Below are 21,981 nucleotides of genomic sequence, written 5' to 3'. Positions count from 1 at the left end.
TGAAGAGTTCTGGCTTCTGGCCTTCCTGTCTCCACCTTCTAGATTTCAGCTGAAAATGTTGACCATCCCGTCTCCTAATTCGTAGTCCTCCTGCTTGCTGGTGTCCACCTTCACCCAACTTAAGCATCTACACCCAGGTCTATCTTACAGGTTATGACCTGAAGCTGTTCCTATAGACTTAACCCTTCAGTAATTCTCTCTCCTATCCCCTAAGCTGTCGTGCTCCTGTCTCTGACTGAGCCACAAATAGACTCACAGGTGTTGCCAGATTCCCATGTGGAGATCAGGGATGGCTCCTCCCAGATGACTGCAGACCCAAGGACATGTGTTGCTAAGAGAAGACAGATGGCTTTTTGGATAGAGGAAAAAAAACTCTAGTTGGCTCAGTAACTTCAGTTGGACTTAAATGTCTAGCTCTTAGTCTGGGCAGGACACATATGTATCTGTATTAAGAACATGCTAAATGCTCAAAGGGGAAAGGAACTGGTCTCTAAACAGGGCAGCTGCATGATTTTCAAAAAGTATTAGGGTCTATTTCTGGTTCCCAAATAGTTACATGACCTGCTCAAGCCATCTGATTTCTCTGGGCTTCTGTGTCCTCTTCCTTTATGGGCTTCTGTTTCTTGATGAAAGTGAGAGTGAAAAAGTTAGCTTAAAGCTCAACATTCAGAAAACTAAGATCATGGCATCTGGTCCCATCACTTCATGGGAAATAGATAGGGAAACAGTGGAAACAGTGTCAGACTTTATTTTGGGGGGCTCCCAAATCACTGCAGATGGTGGCTGTAGCCATGAAATTAAAAGACGGTTACTCCTTGGAAGGAAAGTTATGATCAACCTAGATAGCATATTCAAAAGCAGAGACATTACTTTGCCAACAAAGGTCCGTCTAGTCAAGGCTATGGTTTTTTCCAGTAGTCATGTATGGATGTGAGAGTTGGACTGTGAAGAAAGCTGAGCGCCAAAGAATTGATGCTTTTGAACTGTGGTGTTGGAGAAGACTCTTGGGATTCCCTTGGACTGCAAGGAGATCCAGCCAGTCCATTCTGAAGGAGATCAGCCCTGGGATTTCTTTGGAAAGAATGATGCTGAAGCTGAAACTCCAGTACTTTGGCCACCTCATGTGAAGAGTTGACTCATTGGAAAAGACTCTGATGCTGGGAGGGATTGGGGGCAGGAGAAGGGGACGACAGAGGATAAGATGGCTGGATGGCATCACTGACTCGATGGACGTGAGTCTGGGTGAACTCCGGGAGTTGGTGATGGACAGGGAGGCCTGGCGTGCTGCGATTCATGGGGTCACATAGAATCGGACACGACTGAGCGACTGAACTGAATCGAACTGAAAATGGAGGTAGTCCTGTTTCACCCCGTAAATCCCAGGGGCTGTGTTAGGAACACATGAAAGGTCGGAGGGCTTTACAGAATAACTGAAAAGATTACTGCAGCACACAAAATAACAGGTTCTTCCACTAGAACAGGAACAGAGACGTGCTGGAAAACTAACAGAGCAGACTGGAGTGCTTAGTGGGGTCAAGGGTGACTGGCAGGAAAAGCAACAGGAGAAAATCAGTGACTTCACTTCAGTGTGTTCACTTGGCAGTGAAGGAGGCTGGGCAGCTGGGAGTGGAGGAATTCTGAACTTCTGGTTTAATTTGGCTAGGAATCTAAAATTGCAACTCAAACATTAAAAAGTGGTATTTGTCCAAGGAATTAGATGCCTTAGTTTTATTGACTTTGTAGTTTTGTGGTGTACGTTACCAAGGGCTTCTGTGGTGGCTCAGTGGTATAGAATCTGCCTGTCAATGCAGGAGATGCAGGTTCAGTCCTTGGGTTGGGGAGGTCCCCTGGAAGAGGGAAATGGCACCCCACTCCAATATTCTTGCTGAGAGAATTACCCCCAACAGAGGAGCCTGGTGGGCTACAGTCTGTGGGGTCACACACAGTCAGACACAAATGAGCACGTACCACCAGTTGGTTATAAAGGAGCAGGGCAGGCCAGACAAGTAGTCAAGAAGACAGCAAAAAGAAAAGATTATACAGAGACAGACTTAATGAGTCCTGGCCACTCCCATGATCCACTGTTTGTTGGGGTGTGGGCGGATGCCAGGATCACAAGTTGGACTCTGGATCTCAGTGTTCCACTTAACCACTCAGAAAAAGGAATATGGCTTTAGGGCTGGCAGGTACAGGGTCAGATAAAGGTGGTAGGCTCTGTGCCTTGAGGTTGTACGAGTCTGATAATCTCTACCATCCGCCCTTTGACTTTGGTTGTGGGGTAGACCAAGCAAGAGAGCACTGCTCTTCATTAATCCTCCTTTGAAACTTAGAATTAACAATGTTTGTTGTGTCTTTCCTGGTTACTTCCCAGTCATTTAACAGTATTCCATGAATCTAATTTTCTTGCAGTTTATTAAAAGTACATGGATAACTGTACCTAGGTGACTGTGGTATGGATTGTGCCACAGTGGGCTCAGTCTCCTTCCTCTTTTCAGCCTGTGGGAAGGGAGGCTTGAGAAAAGGACATGTCTGCAGAAAAAGGGTACAGGTAGAGGAGGAGACACCCAGAGAAGTCCACAGTCCATAAGTACAAATTCACAATTGGCAAAGCTCTACACAAGCCCAAAACCAGATATTTAATCAGGTAAACAAAATTATTCTAACTACACTTTTACTTGTTTATAAATATTTATAATGACCCTAAGCATTGGGCTGGGGTGGGGGGGGCGTTGTGGGGGGGTGCTTCCCTGATGGCTCAGACAGTGAAGAATCTGCCCCTTGCAGGAAACACAGGTTCAATCCCTAGGTTGGGAAGATCCTCTGGAGAAAGGAATGGCAACCCACTCTAGTATTCTTGCCTGCAGAATTACATGAACAGAACAGCCTGGTGGGCTGCAGTCCATGGGGACACAGAGAGTCAGATATGACTCAGCAACTAACACTAAGCATTTTTTTAATCTTAAAAAAAAATCCGAAAACTTCAAGTGAACTGTACTTCTGAATCAGTGTGCTTTTGTCTTGAAGGTTGGGTTTTAACCACCTTTGCATCCAGGAGTCCATTATCAGAACACAGCATAGGACTCCGCTCCTTAAGCATCACTGACTGACCTATTTCCAGCCACACAGGCTCTTTCCCCTGCACTCTCAGCATGGCCTTGCCTGCTGAGGCCTGTGATCCTCCCCAGGACTGTCTTTTGCTCTGGGAAAGTCTGACTCACCTATGATTAGTGATATTTCAAAATGGTGGTGTCAAAAGGAAAAAAGTGGCTTTTAATTCTTAAGCTATTACTACTACTCAGGGAATTGCTCTCTGAGGGAGATGAAAACAGCTTTGTCTATTTTGTTCTCCTAAAAATAACAATGAGCAGAACTGTGTTCTTGGTAATCATGTAGATTGAGTTTGTTCTTTGAATTCCTTCCAGTGAAATCTGATCACTTTCCTTAGGCCTGCAGTTTTTTATAGTTCTGGCAAGCAGATATTCTAATCCCCAGATTCCTTGGTTTACAATAGTTTTTTCTACCGACCCAATAAAGCCCCACTGGCCTGTTATATTAATGATGACTGTCAACTATCCCTCATCCTCCTCAAGCTGCAGAGCTGGCTTTTTCCTTCTCTGTCACATCGCCAAGGACGCTTTGAGACTTTGGACAATTCTCTGTACTTCCTGAGGCCTCCTTGGATTGTGTGTCCCCCTTCCCAAATGAGAAGGGTGATCCAGCTCTGCCCCTCTTGTAGTCATATACGACTGTGCTCACAGCCATTTTCCTTTGCTTCAGGGTGAAAACTCTGATTTCTCTTTACTCTCCCGTGGAATTTACCTGGGGTTCTCTGTATCCTGTGGGTGATAGCAGTCTCCTGCCCCTGAACTGCCTCTTCCCTCAGGGACTCTGAGGGTCACAGAGTCTGAACCCAAGTGCCAAGGCCACTGCCGAGCAGTCACTGTCACTGCAGGAGGGAGCTGCCCTTGGAAGCCTGGTCACAGCTCAGCAGAGTGTCCCTTCTGACTGTCCCTTAAGGGAGGTCAGAGCTGAGCTCGCGCTTTGATTCCAGATGCCACACCAGCCTGGGACTCCATCATCTTCACTGGCCATTAACAGAAAAGCTCCACTCTTCCTGACCTCCTGAACCCCAAATGCTAGTTGCCCTTTGCTCCCTCGCCTCCGTTGCCTTCCCCTTTCTCACCATGTTCCTGTGTACTGTTCAGCAAACGTGACAACAACCTTCAACACCGCTTATGTAGGGTAACTGTTATCTTTTCAAGATTCTCAAGTCTTGTCGTCGAGAGCCCTGTAAAGCACAAGTACTACACCCACCTGCAGAGCGGAGGAAAACCAGCAGCGGCTCAGTATCGACTATGGCCCAGGTACTACGCTCAATGCCTTAATGCACATTATCACCTCGGAGGGAGACCCTCTTGGAGTCTGTGTCCCCACGTAAAATGAATATATATAAAATGCCACATATAAAATGAATACAAAGTTCATTTTATAGATGAGAAAACTGCAATACACAAAGATTGAGTAGTTGGCCCAAGGACACTTACTAAGCCAGTGACAGTATGGAATCTGAATCCAGAACTTCCCATAGCAAATCCTGTGCTATCCCCATTATATCACATTTGAGCTGATAAGCAATGAGATAAAGCATTTGGAAGTGCCTAATAATGTCCAGCACACAACAGGCACTCAAGTAACTTAACATGTCAGGTTCACAGGAGTCTCAGTACCTGCTCGTTTCCTTCTTCAACCTTTGTAGCCACATCACCTCCACAGTTCCTTCTAGACTGGAGATAGCCGGGGCTCAAGCTGAACCCTTGTCATGAATATATCCTGTGGTCCATCCAGAGACCTGTCTAATCTGTACGTATTTCATGGACCAACTGTCAGGGTAGAAAAGTACTCATCTAATTAAATCTGAACACGCCAGTAAGGTCTCTCACTGTTGCTGTTGTTCAGTTGCTCAGTCATGTCCAACTTTTTGCAAGCCCATGAACTGCAGCATGTCAGGCTTCCCTGTCCCTCACCATCTCCCAGGAGTTTGCTCAAACTCAAGTCCATTGACTCGATGATGCCATTCAACCATCTCATACTCTGTCATCCCCTTCTCCTGCCTTCAGTCTTTCCTAGCATCGGGGTCTTTTCCAATGAGTTGATTCTTTGCATCAGGTGGCCAAAGTATTAGAGCTTTAGCATCAGTCTTTCCAATGAATATTCATATACTTTATGATTGACTGGTTTGATCTCCTTGCAGTCCAAGGGACTCTCAAGAGTGTTCTCCAACACCACAGTTCAAAAGCATCAATTCTTTGGTGCTCAACCTTCTTTATGATCCAACTCTCACATCCATACATGACCACTGGAAAAACTGTAGCTTTGACTTTATGTACCTTTGTTGACAAAGTCTCTGCTTTTTAATGTGCTGTCTAGGTTTGTCTTAGCTTTCCTTCCAAGGAGCAAGCGTCTTTTAATTTCATGGCTGCAGTCACCATCTGCAGTGATTTTGGAGCCCGAAAAATAAAGTCAGCCACTGTTTCCACTGTTTCCCCATCTACTTGCCATTAAGTGGTAAGACCAGATGCCATGATCTTAGCTTTTTTTTTTTTTTTGCCGAGCAAAGGTTTAATGAGCCCCACCCAGAGCCATCAGTGGGAAGCCTTCTTCTTCCCTTCCTCCTCCTTCTTCTTCTCCTTTTACACCTTGGGCTTCTTGACCTTGCCTGAGGCGCTCTTGTGCGGTTCCGAGCTGGGCTTCACCTCATTTTCCGAATCACTGGAGCTGCTGCTGGAATCTGAAGTGCTCCCTTGGCTGTGGCCATGGCCGTGGTGATGCTTTAGGTTGTCAGCTGACCCGCCCTGAACTTTGGGGGAGCTGTGCTTGGGGTCTCCCACCTTGCCTGCCCCTTGGGGCTTCTTGGAGGTAGACTCCACAGCTGCCAACAGGTCGAACTCCATGGTAGTGAGAGCTTAGCTTTTTGAATGTTGTGTTTTAAGCCAGCTTTTTCCACTCTCCTCTTTCACTTTCATCAAGAGGCTTTTAGTTCCTCTTCACTTTTTGCCATTAGGGTGGTGTTATCTGCATATCTGAGGTTATTGATATTTCTCCCAGCAATCTTGAAGCTTGTGCTTCATCCAGCCTGGCATTTTGCATGATGTCCTCTGCATACAAGCTAAATAAGCAGGGTGACAGTATACAGCCTTGACGTACTCCTGTCCCAGTCTGGAATCAATCTGCTGTCCTATGTCTAGTTCTACCTGTTGCTTTTTGACCTGCATACAGGTTTCCCAGGAGGCAAGTAAGACGGTCTGGTATTCCCATCTCTTTAAGAATTTTCCACAGTTTGTTGTGATCCATTCTGTCAAAGGCTTTAGCATAGTTAATGAAGCAGAAGTATGTGTTTTTCTGAATTCCCTTGCTTTTGCTATGATCAAGTGGATGTTGGCAATTTGATCTCTGGTTCCTCTGCCTTTTCTAAATTGAGCTTGTACATATGGAAGTTCTCAGTCCACATATTGTTGAAGTCTAACTTTGAAGGATTTTGAGCATTACCTTGCTAGCATGTAAAATGAGTGCAATTGTGCAGTAGTTTGAACATTCTCTGGCATTGCCTTTCTTTGGGACTGGAATGAAAATTGACCTTTTCCAGTCCTGTGGCCACTGCTGAGTTTTCCAAATTTGCTGGCATGTTGAGTGCAGGACTTTAACAGCATCATCTTTTAGGATTTGAAATAGCTCAGCGGGAATTCATCAGCTCCACTAGTTTTGTTCGTAGTAACAAACTGCGAACTACACTCCAGGATGTCTGGCTCTAGATGAGTGACCACACCATCTTGGTTATCCTGGCCATTAAGGCCTTTTTTGTACAGTTCAGTGCATTCTTGCCACCTCTTCTTAATCTCTTCTTCTTCTGTTAGGTCCATACTGTTTTTGTCCTTTATTGATCCCATCTTTCCATGAATTGTTCCCTTGGTATTGCTAATTTTCTTGAAAAGATCTCCAGTCTTTCCTATTCTATTGTTTTCCTCTATTTCTTTGCATTGTTCACTTTTTTTATTTTTTTATTTTTTATTTTTTTTAAATTTTATTTTATTTTTAAACTCCACAATACTGCATTAGCCTTGCCAAATATCGAAAGGAATCCGCCACAGGCATACCCACGTTCCCCATCGTGAACCCTCCTCCCACCTCCCTCCCCTACCCTCCCTCTGGGTCGAATGTTCATCGCAGCACTGTTTATAATAGCCAGGACATGGAAGCAACCTAGATGCCCATCAGCAGATGAATGGATAAGAAAGCAGTGGTACATATACACAATGGAGTATTACTCAGCCATTAAAAAGAATATATTTGAATCAGTTCTAATGAGATGGATGAAACTGGAACCTATTATACAGAGTGAAGTAAGCCAGAAAGAAAAACACCAATACAGTATACTAACGCATATATATGGAATTTAGAAAGATGGTAACAATAACCCTGTGTACGAGACAGCAAAAAAGACACCGATGTATAGATCAGTCTTATGGACTTTGTGGGAGAGGGAGAGGGTGGGGAGATTTGGGAGAATGGCATTGAAACATGTATAATATCATGTATGAAACGAGTCGCCAGTCCAGGTTCGATGCACGGTATTTCTTTGCATTGTTCACTTTTAAGAAAGCTTTCTTATCTCTCACTGTATCAAAGCCTTTTTCCTCCCTCTCCTGTCCTGTCCACCCCAGGATTCCTTGTCCTATTGCAAATACTTGAGTTAGTCTCGCCAGTTGCTCAGAGACTACACAGCAGCTCCTTAAGTGAGAATCAAGTAACATTAACAACATTAGCACCAGATGGCCCTTCTCTTACATTCCTCAACCCCGTTCCTACAGCAGGGATTTGTTTAAGATCACACAGCTGAGCAGTGTAAGCAAGCTAGCTGGGTGGTCCTCAAAGGCTGAGGACAGCGGTGGAGACCCAGCGTTCAGAGGAGGTGCTCTAAGCCAGGAGCAAACAAGCCTTCAGCTGTATCCTCGACTCTTTCCCGCTGGGGACGGCCAGTGGCGCACAGCCACACTGCTGCCACCTGGCGTCGAAGGCCCTGAATCGGAGCCTGGGAAAGGCCTCGGCAGTGACCTGTGTGCTTGGTAGTGTGGGACTTCGTGCCTTCCAGGTCACACTAGCCCGCAAACCTGGCATCTGGGAGACAGCATGGGGGGTACTTAGTCAAGTGGTAACCTCGATGAAAGCAGTAGAGATGGGCAACAGTCCTACAGGTGGTCCTGTCAAAACTAGAAGATGCAGAACTGAGGTTTTTATGTTAAGTGGCCAAATGTCCCACCTACCGCTCCCCACACTGCCCCCTCAGGAAGGCTTCAGGTTGCTGCTGCACAGCGGGATAAAGCTAATGGGCCAGCATTCAGCAAGGGCAGTTGGGGTTTTGACTTTGTGCACCAAGGACAAGTGTCCCCAAAACTGCCCCCCCAGAAACCTCAGTGTACGGGGAGTATGTCTTTGTCCTCTCCCCACTCACCTCCTTTTGCGCTCCCTTCTCACTCAGGCTGAATAAGGAGTATTTGAATTCCTCAATATGCAGAATATGGTTCTAGCTGCCGGACACCCTCCAATCCAAGTCTTGGTTCAGTCACCTCCTGTAGCGTGCTACCCCTAACTCCTTCTAATTGGGAATATTCAGCTCCCTATAGAGCCTGCAGTTCTTCCTAGAACCATTACTTGACTTTGCTGCTTATTAGCCTCAGTCTCCTCTAGGTCTCTTCCTACAGTAGAGTGAAACACTTGAACGTTATTACAGAGCCTAGCTTGATGCCTTGCACACGCTAGATGTGCAGTGCTTGGAAGATGAATGAATGAATGGACTTCAGTACAAAGGAGGAAACGCAGAGAATGCTTTTGGGAAGTACAGTATTTCTAGATTGGCTTAGATGAAATCTAGTATATCCCAGCTAGTCTGGGATCAGCCTGTGAGGACTTGGGAGGTCTCAGGACACTCCTTCGAGCCCAGCCAAGTACAGTCCAGGGAAGGCACTTTCCAACTCCTGGGATGCAGGCCACTTCGTTGCACTCAAAATGGCCTGATGGGGGTGGATGGGGTCGGGGGGGCGGTCATCTTAGGTTCCTGCCCTGTTCCCCCTCAGAGCATACTAGAGTATGGTCCCTCTAGAAACTGGATAAAGACAAGTGCTAGGAAAAAGTACAGAAAGCAAAAATGCCCTCAGATTTAGGAATGCCAGCCAGTAGTGAGAGCAGAATCTGACTGATCTGCACATGACCTCAGCAGAACCCACAGGTGAACCTGCCCTCTGCTGCTTCCCTCTTCCAGCCAGAATGCAGACTGGGTGAATTTGATCACTGAAGGTAGCAGCCCCCAGGTCTAAGGAAAAGTCTTTTGTAAACTGCAGACAAAGGGACCAGCCAACCACTGGTCTCTGCCACACAGCAAAGGCACACTGCCTGCTGGAGAACTAGTTACAGTGAAACACTGCAAAGGTGGTGCACTTCCTGCAACGGCTGCCTCATAACAGATGTGGGAGAGCTCAGAATCTATCCTCTGCTGACCACCTGGAATTCAGAAGTGGGGCAAGACCTGCACTTGGCTGCTGTCATCTAGGCTGAAGGGCAGGAACAGGTGGTTCATGTCACCACAGCCACTGATGCAAGCCCACACATTCAGCTGCCCATCTCAAAGGGATGGGGAGAGATCTCACGTACGCATCACAATCCGTGGCCCCACTTTCCACCTCTGAGGACACGCCCTCTGCACCCATTTATGTGTCCTTCTGGTTGGCATCCTGTCAGGACTGTGCTCTAAACAGACACACTGGATCAGCCCATGCGTCAGGCCTGAAGTGCTTCACATGCCCATCAGACATGACACCCAAAAGCTGTGCAATTACTGATCCATGGGTCACTTTTTTCCCCCTAACAAATTCAGAGAACACCAAAGATCAGAGTTAGAAAGGACCCTGGCCACCTCTCAGTCCACGGGACCACAAAGACTCAGACACGACTGGATGACTAAGCACACACACAGCACAGTCCAGTCCCACAATCCCTAGCTCATTTTCCAGATGGCCCAGAGGTGACAGGGAGTCCCAGTGACCCGAGTAACATAAGGCAGAGCCGGGCCGGCACAGTTCCTGATGCCAGGTCCAGAGTTCTTCAAGTCTTTCTTAAGACATTGAGGGCAGGGAAATAGTAGCTGCTGGCCATGGGAGTTTTCCCTGGAGGCCAGCTAATCTAAACAGTACATGAGGCATCACATACGGAACCTATTCCACGGGATTTTCCTGTGTGAAGGGGATTCCCTCCAGTGATAGCAGTAACTACTCGGCAGTGCTTGGCCCCGCGGCCCTGTTCAGGTCCGGAAGATGAAGGTGCTTCCTAACCACACGGGTTGTTTTTCTTTCTAGAAATGAAACGTCTGGTATCTGTTCCTTGCTCCTGTGCTTTACAGTGGTTTCTCCCTTCTTTTAAAATACTAAGGAGCCAGTCCATAGGGAGGCCTGTCCTCAGTGGCCACAACCCCAGACCTGCTGCCTCTGCCCAGCAGCCAGGGAACAGTCCCTACTAGAATCAGCAGGCTCAGAGGCAAGGCTGTAACCAGGACGCATGGGTCTGGGGTATTGTGCTCCTGGGCTCTCCTCTGGGGACCACTCAGGGCAGAACCAATGGCCCCACACAGCCCGCGTCAGCCACACAGAGGAAGCGCCATCCTCCAAAGTGTCCCGAGGCCTCTGGTAGAGTGCATGGCTGGACTCCCAAGGACACAGGTTGTGAAGAAGAGGAGGTAGCCCACATGGTGCTTTCCTGCCCAGCTGAGGCCTCTAGCCCCCTCTAAACCCCACTCCGCCCAGAGTCTCAGCCACACCTCCATCTGCTCTGTTTTGTGCTCTGGTCCCATCACTGGGATCCACAGAAAGCCCTCGTGTGGTCTCACACAGACACTGAAGTCACTTACAGACACTGTTTTCAGTGTTTTTTCAGATGACTGCATATCAGATGTTGCTCACAGGGCCCTGGCACAGATGGTAACGGGCGTCCACCCTCATCTCTGCTCTGTGGCTAAAACATCCCCCTCTTCGATGCTCTGAAGCTGCAGCCTCTGACCTGCGAGAGTTCTGCTGCCTCGGCGGCTCCCAAAGCCAATTCCAGGGACAGTCCGAGCTGTAAGCAAGACCCCAGGCAAAGCCTCCTCCCCAAATAAGTTGATTTTGGCTTCAGCCTCTATGGCTTTGGCCAAGCTGGTTGCGTAACTGTCCAAGGACTTGTGCACATCAGCTTTCACGTGAAGAATAGGGTTCTTGGCAGCTTCTAAGAGAGAAGGCAGAAAGAAGGTTAGTGAGGGGCCAGGACTGATGGCTCCCCAGGACTTGCCTGCTGTTGCTTTACTGACCTGGGAAGGGGAGACAAATAGCTGAAGGCTGTGGGTTCTGGAATTTAGAGTCCCCAGGCGACAATTCCCTACTTATTATTTGGGAAATCTAAGACGTCATTTAATCTAATTTCAGTTTCCTAATCTGTAAAGAGATCATGGCACACCCCTTATGTCATAGGGTTCCTGTGATAATTAAACAGTTCTTCCTAAGATGCGTTAGCTTAGGTCTGGCTCGTAGGAAAGGCTTGATAAATACTTTCTATTGGGCTTCCTTGATAGCTCAGTTGGTAAAGAATCTGCCAGCAATGCAGGAGATCCCAGTTCAATCCCTGGGTCGGGAAGATCCGCTGGAGAAGGGACAGGCTACCCACTCCAATATTCTTGGCCTTCCCTGGTGGCTCAGCTGGTAAAGAATCTGCCTGCAATGCAGGAGACCTGGGTTTGATCCCTGGGTTGGGAAGATCCCCTACAGAAGGGGAAGGCTACCCATTCCAGTATTCTGTGGGGAATTCCATGGACTGTGTAGTCCACGGGGTCCCAAAGAGTTGTACACGACTGAGTGATTTCACTTAATTTACATCTGTAAAAGAGTTCTCTGGTCTTTCAGCTCCCTGGAATGTACAGCGGTTTTGGCTATAACTTCCACAAGCCTGAATGTTGCCTCTGGCCTTTCCACACCCGCTCAGAAATTCCTCACAGCCATAGAGAACCTCAGGGTTTGAAGGACATTAGAAGTCAGGTGCCCTTTCCCCAGGGACTAGGATCCCTGACAACTTAAGTGAACAGGTTGGGGGGGGGGGGGGGCTTCAGTTTCACATCCTGATGGCTTTTAACCTCACTGCTTGTTTTCCTCCTGACATTTTGGAGGGAACAGCTTATCCCCTAATCCTCATGTTGCTTGGAGTAAGCAACTTGCATGCCACACTCCAAGAGGAGAAGAAGGGAGGAACACGTGCCCTCTCCCTGCCCTGCCACTCGCTCCCGGGAGGACTGATGTGGTCTTAGAAGTGTCTGCTCCTCGTCCTGTCTGCAAAGAAGAGTGCCTTTGGTATGCTGTCCCCCAACATGGAGGCTGATGGAGCGAGCTTGGCCATATGTGAGCTGGGTGCATTGGGGAAGGCTTCAATCCATTTTTTTTTAATTTGGGAGTAACATAAGGCCCATGAGGCTGCTAATCCAAGCTCTGTTCTTGAATCTACTTTCCCCATAAAACAGACGATTTGATGTCTGCCTCCTTGACATCCATGACCAACCCTTCCATTCATCTGGAACCGGGGTGGGGAGTGGTAGAAAAGATAGGACGAATTATGAACATCAACTCTGATACGGCCGATATTTATTTTCATAGTCAGCATTTCTGAAGAAATTACATCAAAGTCCCGGACCCCTCCATCACATCTTATTCAGAGGAAAAGAGATTCTTCCATCTGTGGGCAGCCTGGATGGCACTTCTAGTCAGCATATCTGGAAGGGAAACTAGACCCCAAGTTCCAGAGGCAACTAGAGTGCTGAGGGTTGAGTTCAGAACAGGGGGAGCCAAAAATGCAGGAACTGGATTACAGCAGAACTCATTCCTCTCGCAGGACCCAAGTGCCCCAGCACCCTCAAGAGGGCAAGACCACTGAGGTGGCAGCTTCCCCTGCCGTGAAGTTGGAGCATTATTGGGCCATTATTTTCATCTTCCACACATGGAAGCTGAGGCTCAGAGAGGCCAAGTTCAGATTCATAGCCACACAGCATCCATAAGGGAAAGAAACTTTGGAGGGCCCAGAAACTGGTGTATCTAGGCAGGTAACTTCCTGAGGGAGGAGATGGGAATCAGCTGTGTGTGTGTGTGTGTCTGTGTGTGTGTGAGTGTGCATGCCTGTGTAGCCCACTGCTTGCCCAGCCTTAGATGCTATTTGCTCTGAGAGTTAGAAGCCTAAGGACTCAAGTGAGAGAGGTCAGGTTGGGAGTGACTTGGGAATGGGCAAAGGTGGAGCCCCTAGTGTGCTGGGCGTGGGGGCAGGCTCGGCTGAGGAATTTTCCTAAGATCCTTTCACTTCCCCATTTCCCTGAAGCCATCAGCCACAGAAACCAAACCTTTGATTTGTTCCACTTCATCTTCAAATGTCACCGAGCTCCTCCTCTTGGGTGGGCACGTGCCATGGGAGAGAGGGTTGTCATCCGATGTGTAGTCTTCAAGCAGCATGACATCTGTTCCTAAAACCAAGGGCAAACTGTGCACCTCTAACTGGCAACACCAAATCCTCTCACGTTCTTTCCCACCCTCTCTAAACAGCCCTTGCCTTCCTCTCCCATTTATTCCAACCCACAACCAGGTGCATCCAACTGCCCTGCAGCTTTGTCCAGGACACACAGTGTCTCTCGTCCCATTTCAGGGAGTTTGCAGCCAGCCACTGGGGCTGCTTTTCAGGCACACCAAAAACAGCAATGTTATCCAAGTGGATGGGTTACAGCCAGAACTACCATACTCAGAAGTGCTGAGTCAGCCAGACGTGGACTGGGGAAGGGGAGTCAGGCTGAGTGGAGGAGGGAGGCATTATTAAAGGGGCTTTGTGTTCAGACTAATTTTTCTTACAGTTTGAATTTCTATCCTTCTGGTTAAAATATGCTGTGCTAAATAAACATATAAACGCTGAATGTGTAAAGTTCTCTAGGGATCAAAAAGGGATTGAAAAATATGCCCCTCAAAAAGTAGGGGGAAGGCAGAGAGGAAGGAAGCTGTATTAGAACTGGGTAGACAGGTGGGGAGGGCTGGGGAGGGGAGCAGGGCTGAGCAGAACCCTGACCCCACACTGGGGCAGATGTTGGGACTGGCCCTCCTCTGTCTTAGTCTCTAGCTTTCAACCCTTCAAAGCCTGGTGCTCAGCAAATTAGGAAGAAAGCAGAGCCAGGGGCTCCACAAGTTCTCCCGGAAAAACCTACACACGTGTGCTTCTCTGGCGGACTTTACAATATGGTGGTTACGCACACAGGCTCCCGAGTTGGAGAGATCTCAAGTTACTTAGTCCCTCAGCAGCCTCCAAGGTGTATAAAAGGGGGATAATTCTGTCTACCTCATAGAATTGTGAGAATTATGAGTTGGGATATGTGAAGCTGTGATGCAGTACCTGGAGCACAGCAGGCCCCTGGTCCGTGGAATCATCACTCACGAGGACACGGCTAAGAGCAGGGAGGCTGAAGCTCACATTCCGATCTGTGTGAGCCCAGAACCCAGGCTCTTTCTTCTGGCTACATGTTCCCTTACTCCTTTTCGCCCGGTCACCTCCTATTCACTCTATAGGTTTTCACATCACTTCCTCAGAGAAACTTTTCTAACGCTCCCATCCCCAAGTGCTCTCCCCCAGCAGGGACACATACCTGTCCGCTCTGTGTCCTCATGGCACTTGGCTTCCCCTCCCACAGCGCTCATCACTGTTATGACCTTTTTAAATAGCAGAACTACTGAGGTATAATTTGCAGCCCACACAATTTGCCTATTTAAAGCCGCACGAGGGCCATTCACCAGCACATCTCTAGAACATAGGGCAGTATCTGCTCAAGGCAGGGGCTTGGCAAGTAAACATCTGTTTAGTGAATAAACGTCCCTGCCTCTGGATCCCTACTGGTTGTCTGAGAAGAGGTAAGAGGGCCTGAGGAGCAACAGCGACTTTCCCGTCCTTCAAGTTACAAGAGGGACTTTGGCCTACAAGGGAGGCTGTGACCAGTTGTTTAACCTTCTGGGCTGCCTGTGGGGGTGCATTCTCAGGGAATATTCTGCCTCCAGGGGAAATGCTCCAAGACAGGAGGCCTGGTCTGGGTCCCTGCCCGTGGCCCTTTACCCTAGAATTCCGCAATACAGGCTCAGATGAGGAACCACAGATCAAGGCAGAGAAGGGTTTCCAAAAGGTTCCTGTTGGGGAGATGGAAGAGCACGGAGGGAAATATTCATGGCTAGCCTGCGGTGTTGAGGTCCGGGCTCTAGAACCCTGGGTTCATGTCCAGCACGTGGGATGCGGTGCTTCATCAGCTCTGTGAATGACCGATGGAGGGACACGGCCCATCACCGCCATGAGCCTCTCACCTCGTGCAGTGCCCCAGGTATGTGCTGGGGAGCACAGCGGCAGACTGTGACGTCACAGAGCCCAGTGCTGAGGGGGGAGCTCTGGGCTGGCACCATCCCCTGGGCAGCAGCTGAAGGGAGGGTCTGGAGGATACTGATGGAGATATGTTTCATCAGAGAGATCAAGTTCCCCAGAGGTAGATCTCAGGGCATGTAAAGACATGACAAGGGATAGAGGGACAGTGCCCAAGTTCTGGGGCAAATGGGGAGCCTCAAAAGTTTAGAAAAAATTGAGTAGCTTGTCTGAGATAACACAGCTCTCAAAAAGCCAATTCAAGACTGAAAACCAAGCTGGTTGACTCTGGAGCCTGCTCTGGCCGGGGGTTATTATAACTCACATAACAATTCATGATCATCTGACATTTTAACTTTGAAGGCTTTCACTTAATTTGAATCTCACAACAACCCTGCCTGGCAGAGAGAACAGGAGCTGAGATTCCCATTATACAGAGGAAGAAACTGGGGCACAGAGATGCGGAGAAGCAAAAAGCCATGACTGGAAACCCAGACTCCTGACTGTCACCCCCTACACCCTGGGAGACGTCCCTCCCGCCCACATGCTCCTCCTGGAACCGGAAAATGCAACAGGTGAGAAGCTTACCTGAGTCCTGAGAGCAGCTGAAGCCAGTGTCCCCGGTGCTGCTGCTGTTCCCCAGGGGTTGCTCGCCTGCCATGAGGGCCGTGAGGTGTGGGGACAGGCCCAGGTCTGCAAAGCAAGGTCAGCACTGACTGCACACTCACGCCCAGTCCCTCTCTCCTGTCCACCCTGTTCTCCCTGCAAAGGATGCTCTCCATTCACTGAAGACACGAAGCTCTTGGCTGCCTTTCCTCCAGGTCACCCCTTGTTCTTATCCCAGGGAGTCTGTGACAGCATTCACTGGGTCCTACCAGAGGGGAAGAGCTCAAGACAAATGTCAAACACCAACAAGGCAGGTGGGAGAGAAAACAGTGAACAGTCCTGGGAGATCTTCCAGTTACCACAGAATGGGTGCTCCTTTAACTTCCAAGCCTATCTGAATACCAAAAGGTAGGTTTTTTAGAAGAGGCTGAAACCCCCAAGCAAAGAGGATGTTTGTAGGTTGGAAGGTAGGGGGTGGGCCATGAAACTGACCCAAGAAAGGACTGAGGCTGGCAGCAGGGGAGGCCTGGAAGGAGACCCCCAAAAGCTTAAGGACTGAAGGCTCGGAGTCTCTGGGCAGGTAGGGCTCAGTGGAAGGACTCTACAGGAAGCAGTGGGTCCCGTCTATGGCTAGTCCCAACTCAGGGTCTGGGCACCTGCCCTCCATGCTGTCAGTAGAGCAGACAGAGTGAACTGGGGGACTCTGGCCTTGGTGACACCAGGCACAGGGCCACGTGGTAAAAACTGAGGGAACAATGAGGCTGCCTAGTTAACAGTGGGACCCCCACCCACTGCCTTACTCAAGCTGGGCAGGGGGCCAGAGATCTCGTCCCCTGGGAAATCCAACCCGTCAGAGAGAAAAGCCCCACAGAGCCCAAGAGCGGGGCGCCCTGTAGAACGGCCCCGCCCCTCCACCCTTCCGTCTACGTGCCATCTGCTCCACTGCCCAGGGTGTCCCAATCCCTTTTCAGGGCTGCCTCATTAACCAGAAGGGACAGTGAAGATCAGGAGACATTAAGGAAAAGCACTAGCAGAGATGGGGGGACAAAAAAGGAAGGAATAAGAAAAGGATCTGCAGGAGACAATGCAGGGAGTTTAAGAAAACAAAATTCCAATTGGGTGTCCTCAGAAAATTAAGAAAATAACGAATCTATAAACAAAAGAGCTGGAGGCCACAAAGACCATGGAGACAACAAAAAGGCACTCTTAGCAATTAAAAAACAGCACAAAAAGTCAAACTCCTTCCATCTCCTGAGAAAGACCTACCTGCCACGAAGGACCTGCCACGACAGACCACCTGAGTCTCCCCATAGCACGCTTACAGACAGGAGAGGCCTCTGCCTATGCTTTCATCATAATTCTTCAAGGGAACAAGGTGACTCTCCTTTCTCTTTCAGAGCCGAGGAGGAGATGGTGGGGGTTGGGTGGGCAGCCCATGCAGACAGAGCTTCTCTTTTCATGAAACGTGCGGAAAACACTTTTGCAAAGAGCTGCTCCCTCTCCTGGGGGTTTGTGTAGGGGGCTGGATCCAGAGAAGATTCCAGACGTGATCACCCACCTGCAGGGTCTTGGCCTCAGAATATGACTATGTCTCAGCAGGAAGCCTGGCTTGAGGAGGGCGGCCTGTGGGGGAACACCCACTGTCAACTGGGACAGCTGAGGCCACAGTGGGCTTTGGACACATCTCTGAGGCTGCGGTGAAAGCTAAACATAAGTCCCGGTCTCCACCAGTGGGAGGACTCACTGGAACCAGGCCAGTGTGGCTCAGCTAAGAGATCTGGAAACAGGGCAGCCAAGTGGTGACTCTCTATTCTGTGTTTGTTCAGCATTTATCACTAGAGAATGGGCGCAGCAACCCAGAGCTTCTTCACATGAAGCAACAACACACTAGACTGGGCCCAGTCCAGCCCTTTTTTAAAAAAATATTATTTTTAAAGAAAGAAAGGAACAGGCACAAAGTGGCAGGCCCAGAGGTCAGATCAGAAGCCTGGCGCGGCCAAGAAAGCCACGCGTGCCTTTCACAGGCCACAGGAGCAGGAGTGCCGTTCTGGGGTGAAACTGGCACTCTGAAGCAACCAGAAGACCTCACAGTGGCACAGGAAAGGAACCTAGAAAAGCAAGCGGGGGAAAATTCAGAGGCCCTGGGCCTCTTACCCCCAGCCCAAACCTCACGAAGGCCTTGGGATGGGCCATTTCCTCTAGCAAATGGAAGTCAGTGTCCTTTTCTCCACAAGGTAACTGGGAAGGCTCTATCCCCAGTTTCAGGAACTTCGAGCATCAGGTGGGAGTGGCATCTGGAGAGGCCTCCCTCCACGCCTGCGTGTCAGGCCTGGTGGCAGTGCTGCCAGATGAGCGGCTGGCCCTTTCTCCTGAAACCCTCATCTTTGCTCCAACGCCTGCAGCCAACTATCAGCTTTGGATTTGTAGTGTGGCCTTCACTGGAAGGACTCATGTTGAAACTGAGACTCCAATACTTTGGCCACCTGATGCAAAGAGCTGACTCATTGGAAAAGACCCTGATGCTGGGAGGGATTGAGGGCAGGAGGAGAAGGGGACGACAGAGGATGAGATGGCTGGATGGCATCACCGACTCAATGGACATGGATTTGGGTGGACTCCGGGAGTTGGTGATGGACAGGGAGGCCTGGCGTGCTGCGGGTCATGGGGTCACAAAGAGTATGACACGACTGAGCGACTGAACTGAACTGAACTCCTAAGACCAAATGTTAGCATTTAGTGCACCTTTCAGCTGGAGAAGGCAATGGCACCCCACTCCAGTATTCTTGCCTGGAAAATCCCATGGACGGGGGAGCCTGGTAGGCTGTAGTCCATGGGGTTGCTAAGAGTTGGACATGACTTCACTTTCACTTTTCACTTTCATGCACTGGAGAAAGAAATGGCAACCCATTCCAGTGTTCTTGCCCGGAGAATCCTGGGACAGGGGAGGATGGGCTGCCATCTATGGGGTCCACAGAGTGGACACGACTGAAGCGACTTAGCAGCAGCAGCAGCACCTTTCAGCACTAGAATCAATGTCACTCCAGAGCTGACCTACCCACCATGAGGTGGCCCTGCCTGCCAACCCTCAGGGAGGCCAGAGATCTCAATTCCTCAGGGAACGCCATGGTAATCTGCTAACGAGCCTTCACAGGCAGAAAGTATTGTAGTGGCCTGGTGAGAGCTGGCACCCAGGGAAAACCTAAACTGACGCACTTTTTCAGTTTGGGGCTAATAGTATGAGAAAACCAAAACTCATGGATTATGGGTGAAATCTACATATGAAATCTTAATAAACATGACTGCCTATGTAGAACTCCTGGCATCTCAGGGGCAGTAGAAAACTCCAGGTGTTTGTGGAATGCACTACACCTGCTCACAAGCACTGTGAGGAAAGTTTATAATTCCATGTACTGAATCCTTTGGTGAGAACTTTCCAAGTGCTCATGAAAATGGAGAGGGACAAAACCGAGAGCGGGCTTCTGAGTCTTTTCTTGCTGGCTTTGGAATGAATCTTATCACCCTTCTAATGTGCTAACAGGAGAGAGCAAGTTCCTTCTCTGAGTGTAAGAGAGGCAGCCTGAAGCAGGCTGGGTGGGTTTAGGCATCTGCTGCAGATGCAAGTCATGCCTGCAGAGGGCACCAGACCAGGGTCTGGTCACCGCCCTGGCTCAGGGATGCAAGGTGGAGGCAAGGGTTTTCCCTCCTGATCAGAAAGGCCATGGGTTTTCCTGGTATGACCAGAGTAGGACTCAGGGATGGGATGGGCACTGCATTCTGCTTTTCTTTAAAGACTCTTGCCAATGCTGTTGCCCACCTCCTAAAATCAGGACATCTGGGGAAGAGACAGCAGGGATGCCCCCAGCTCTGATTCAAGGGAAGGCCAACAATTCAGAACCCATCGTCCCACACGCTCTTCAGCCCAAAAACAACCCACAAGATTGCTTCTCCCTCAATGAAGAGACCGCTCACTGCCTTGAGCTTGCCAATGCAACCACAGCTGGTGTTTTCCATCTGTTCTCACAGCCTGACAAGCTCGTCTAGGATAATCCCAAGTGGCTCACACAGAAAATCTTGGCCCCCAAAACAGATGTTTCTTTTTATTCTATCTACCCTCTCCTCCTCCATTCTCTTTCCTCATTCTTAACATCACTGGAATCGAAAATGTTTATTTTTTTTGCCTGGAAGATAATTGATTTTACAAAGTCTGAACAAATAGGTTAATCAGTGAAATGAAACCAAACCCTGAATGTATTCCTCCTGGCTCACAATTCATACTTGGAATCATAGTCTTGCCAGTAGCAAGGGGTGGGAAATTCAGGAGCTAAAATACTGGGATCCCGAGAGATGTTTTTTTCTCCTATGGTCAAAATAAGGAGGGAGGTTCAAAAGGGAGAGCATATATGTATACCTATGGCTTATTCATGTTGAGGTTTGACATAAAACAACAAAAGTCTATAAAGCAATTATCCTTCAATTAAAAAATAAATAAATTTTTTAAAAGTCCCAGAATTTCTTCCTTTCTCAAGAAAAAGCACGCCATTAGTCCACGAGGTGAATTAGTGATGCTGGTTTGCTGCCACATGGAGCAGATCTCCTATCATCACTACTCCAGAGTACTCATAATTAAGAGCTGTAATTTTCACTCTCTTGGGAGGGGAGGTGGAAAGCCTATTTCCTGGAAATGAAAAATTAACTCAAGCAGTGAGTTGCCCGAAGTCATCTGGCAAGAGACTGAAACTGCACTCTGAACCACATGGCTTTTTTAATGAATATGATCTGATAAGTGCCCTCAGAAGTCTCCCTTCCAATAGCTCATCCAGGTGACAATCTCCCTCCAACAACAGAGTGGTAACTTTGGAGGCAAGATCCACCAATGCACGCTACAAACAGTGGGTGAAGGCTGAAGGGGAAATAGGACATTTTCATAACCTCTAAGTATCTCCTCTGCTGTACTTACTAGCGACAATGGAAAAAACAGTGAATCTACAGTGGGGAAAGCTGCCAGACATCAACCTAACTGTATGGACTCAAAGTGTTCCCCCAAATTCCTATACTGAAGCCCTAGCTCCCAGTGTGATGGTATTCGGCAGTGGGTTCTTGGGGAGATAATTAGGTTTAGAAGAAGTCATGAGGGTGGGAGGACCAGAGAGCTTGCTCTCTCCTAACCCTCCACCATGGCAGGACAGAAAAAGAGGACAGCCAGGGAGAAAGCCCCACTGGAACTCAACCATGTGCCACTCTAACTTCAGACTCCAGCTGAACTGTGGAAAAATGAATGCCTTTGGTTTAAGCCATGCGTTCTCTGGGATTTTGTTGTAGCAGCCCAAGCTAAGACATCAACCAAGAGATCAAGAATAAAATTAGCTAGTAATAAGACCTACAGATATATGTGCCCCTGGTATGCTTACTAGGAAGAGCACATCACCGGCCCAGCATCCTGCCAAAACGTAACCTTGAGAACACATCAGTTACACACAGATTGAGGGGCCGTCTACAAAATCCCTGAACAGAACTCTACAAAAGTGTCAAGTCAGGGAAGATAAGGAAAGAACAAAGACTTGTTAAAGATTGAAAAAGACAAAGGAGATGTTACGGCTGAATACAACATGGGATCCTGAACTGGATCCTGGAACAGAAAAACGACATCAACAGGAATATAGGTGAAATCTGAGTCAAGTCTGTAGTTGTCAATAGCCATGCACCCATGGTGCTATGGTTAGGCAAGATGTTAGCACTAGGAGAAGCTGAGGGGATGGGAATTCTCTGTATTGTTTTTCCAACTCTTCACTGACTCTAAAATTATCTCAAAAGAAAAAGGTTTAAAAAAATTTATTCCAACTAGAGTAATTCCTTTGGATCTCATCAAAGGGCATGGGATTGTGTTCAGAA

The 21,981-nt window shown here is 48.5% G+C and overlaps 1 protein-coding gene and 1 pseudogene across 10 annotated transcripts in view; both read right to left on the bottom strand.

Annotated features, from left to right (window-relative positions):
* Positions 1 to 5,591: 5,591 nt before the first annotated feature.
* Positions 5,592 to 6,319, bottom strand: LOC113890387 (annotated as a pseudogene). The gene has a single exon (XR_003510485.1). The product of XR_003510485.1 is annotated as an immortalization up-regulated protein pseudogene (transcript).
* A 732-nt stretch (positions 6,320 to 7,051) lies between these two features.
* Positions 7,052 to 21,981, bottom strand: part of GPR161 (G protein-coupled receptor 161) — a 59,465-nt gene continuing 44,535 nt past the window's right edge. For 5 of the 9 annotated variants that reach the window (XM_027526324.1, XM_027526315.1, XM_027526335.1 and 2 more), the window contains 3 exons: positions 16,075 to 16,179; positions 13,451 to 13,570; positions 12,677 to 13,167 (listed from right to left, as the gene is read on the bottom strand). In XM_027526324.1, the coding sequence (XP_027382125.1) occupies positions 12,890 to 13,167; positions 13,451 to 13,570; positions 16,075 to 16,179 (503 nt within the window). In that variant the 3' untranslated portion in view covers positions 12,677 to 12,889. Of the gene's footprint in view, positions 11,305 to 12,676; positions 13,168 to 13,450; positions 13,571 to 16,074; positions 16,180 to 21,981 lie in introns of those variants that run through there. The other 4 variants (XM_027526345.1, XM_027526372.1, XM_027526353.1 and 1 more) reach the window with 3 other exon arrangements.

The sequence above is a fragment of the Bos indicus x Bos taurus genome, chromosome 3, assembly GCF_003369695.1.
Source record: "Bos indicus x Bos taurus breed Angus x Brahman F1 hybrid chromosome 3, Bos_hybrid_MaternalHap_v2.0, whole genome shotgun sequence".
Lineage (NCBI taxonomy): Eukaryota > Metazoa > Chordata > Mammalia > Artiodactyla > Bovidae > Bos > Bos indicus x Bos taurus.
This window is presented reverse-complemented; position numbering and strand designations above follow the sequence as displayed.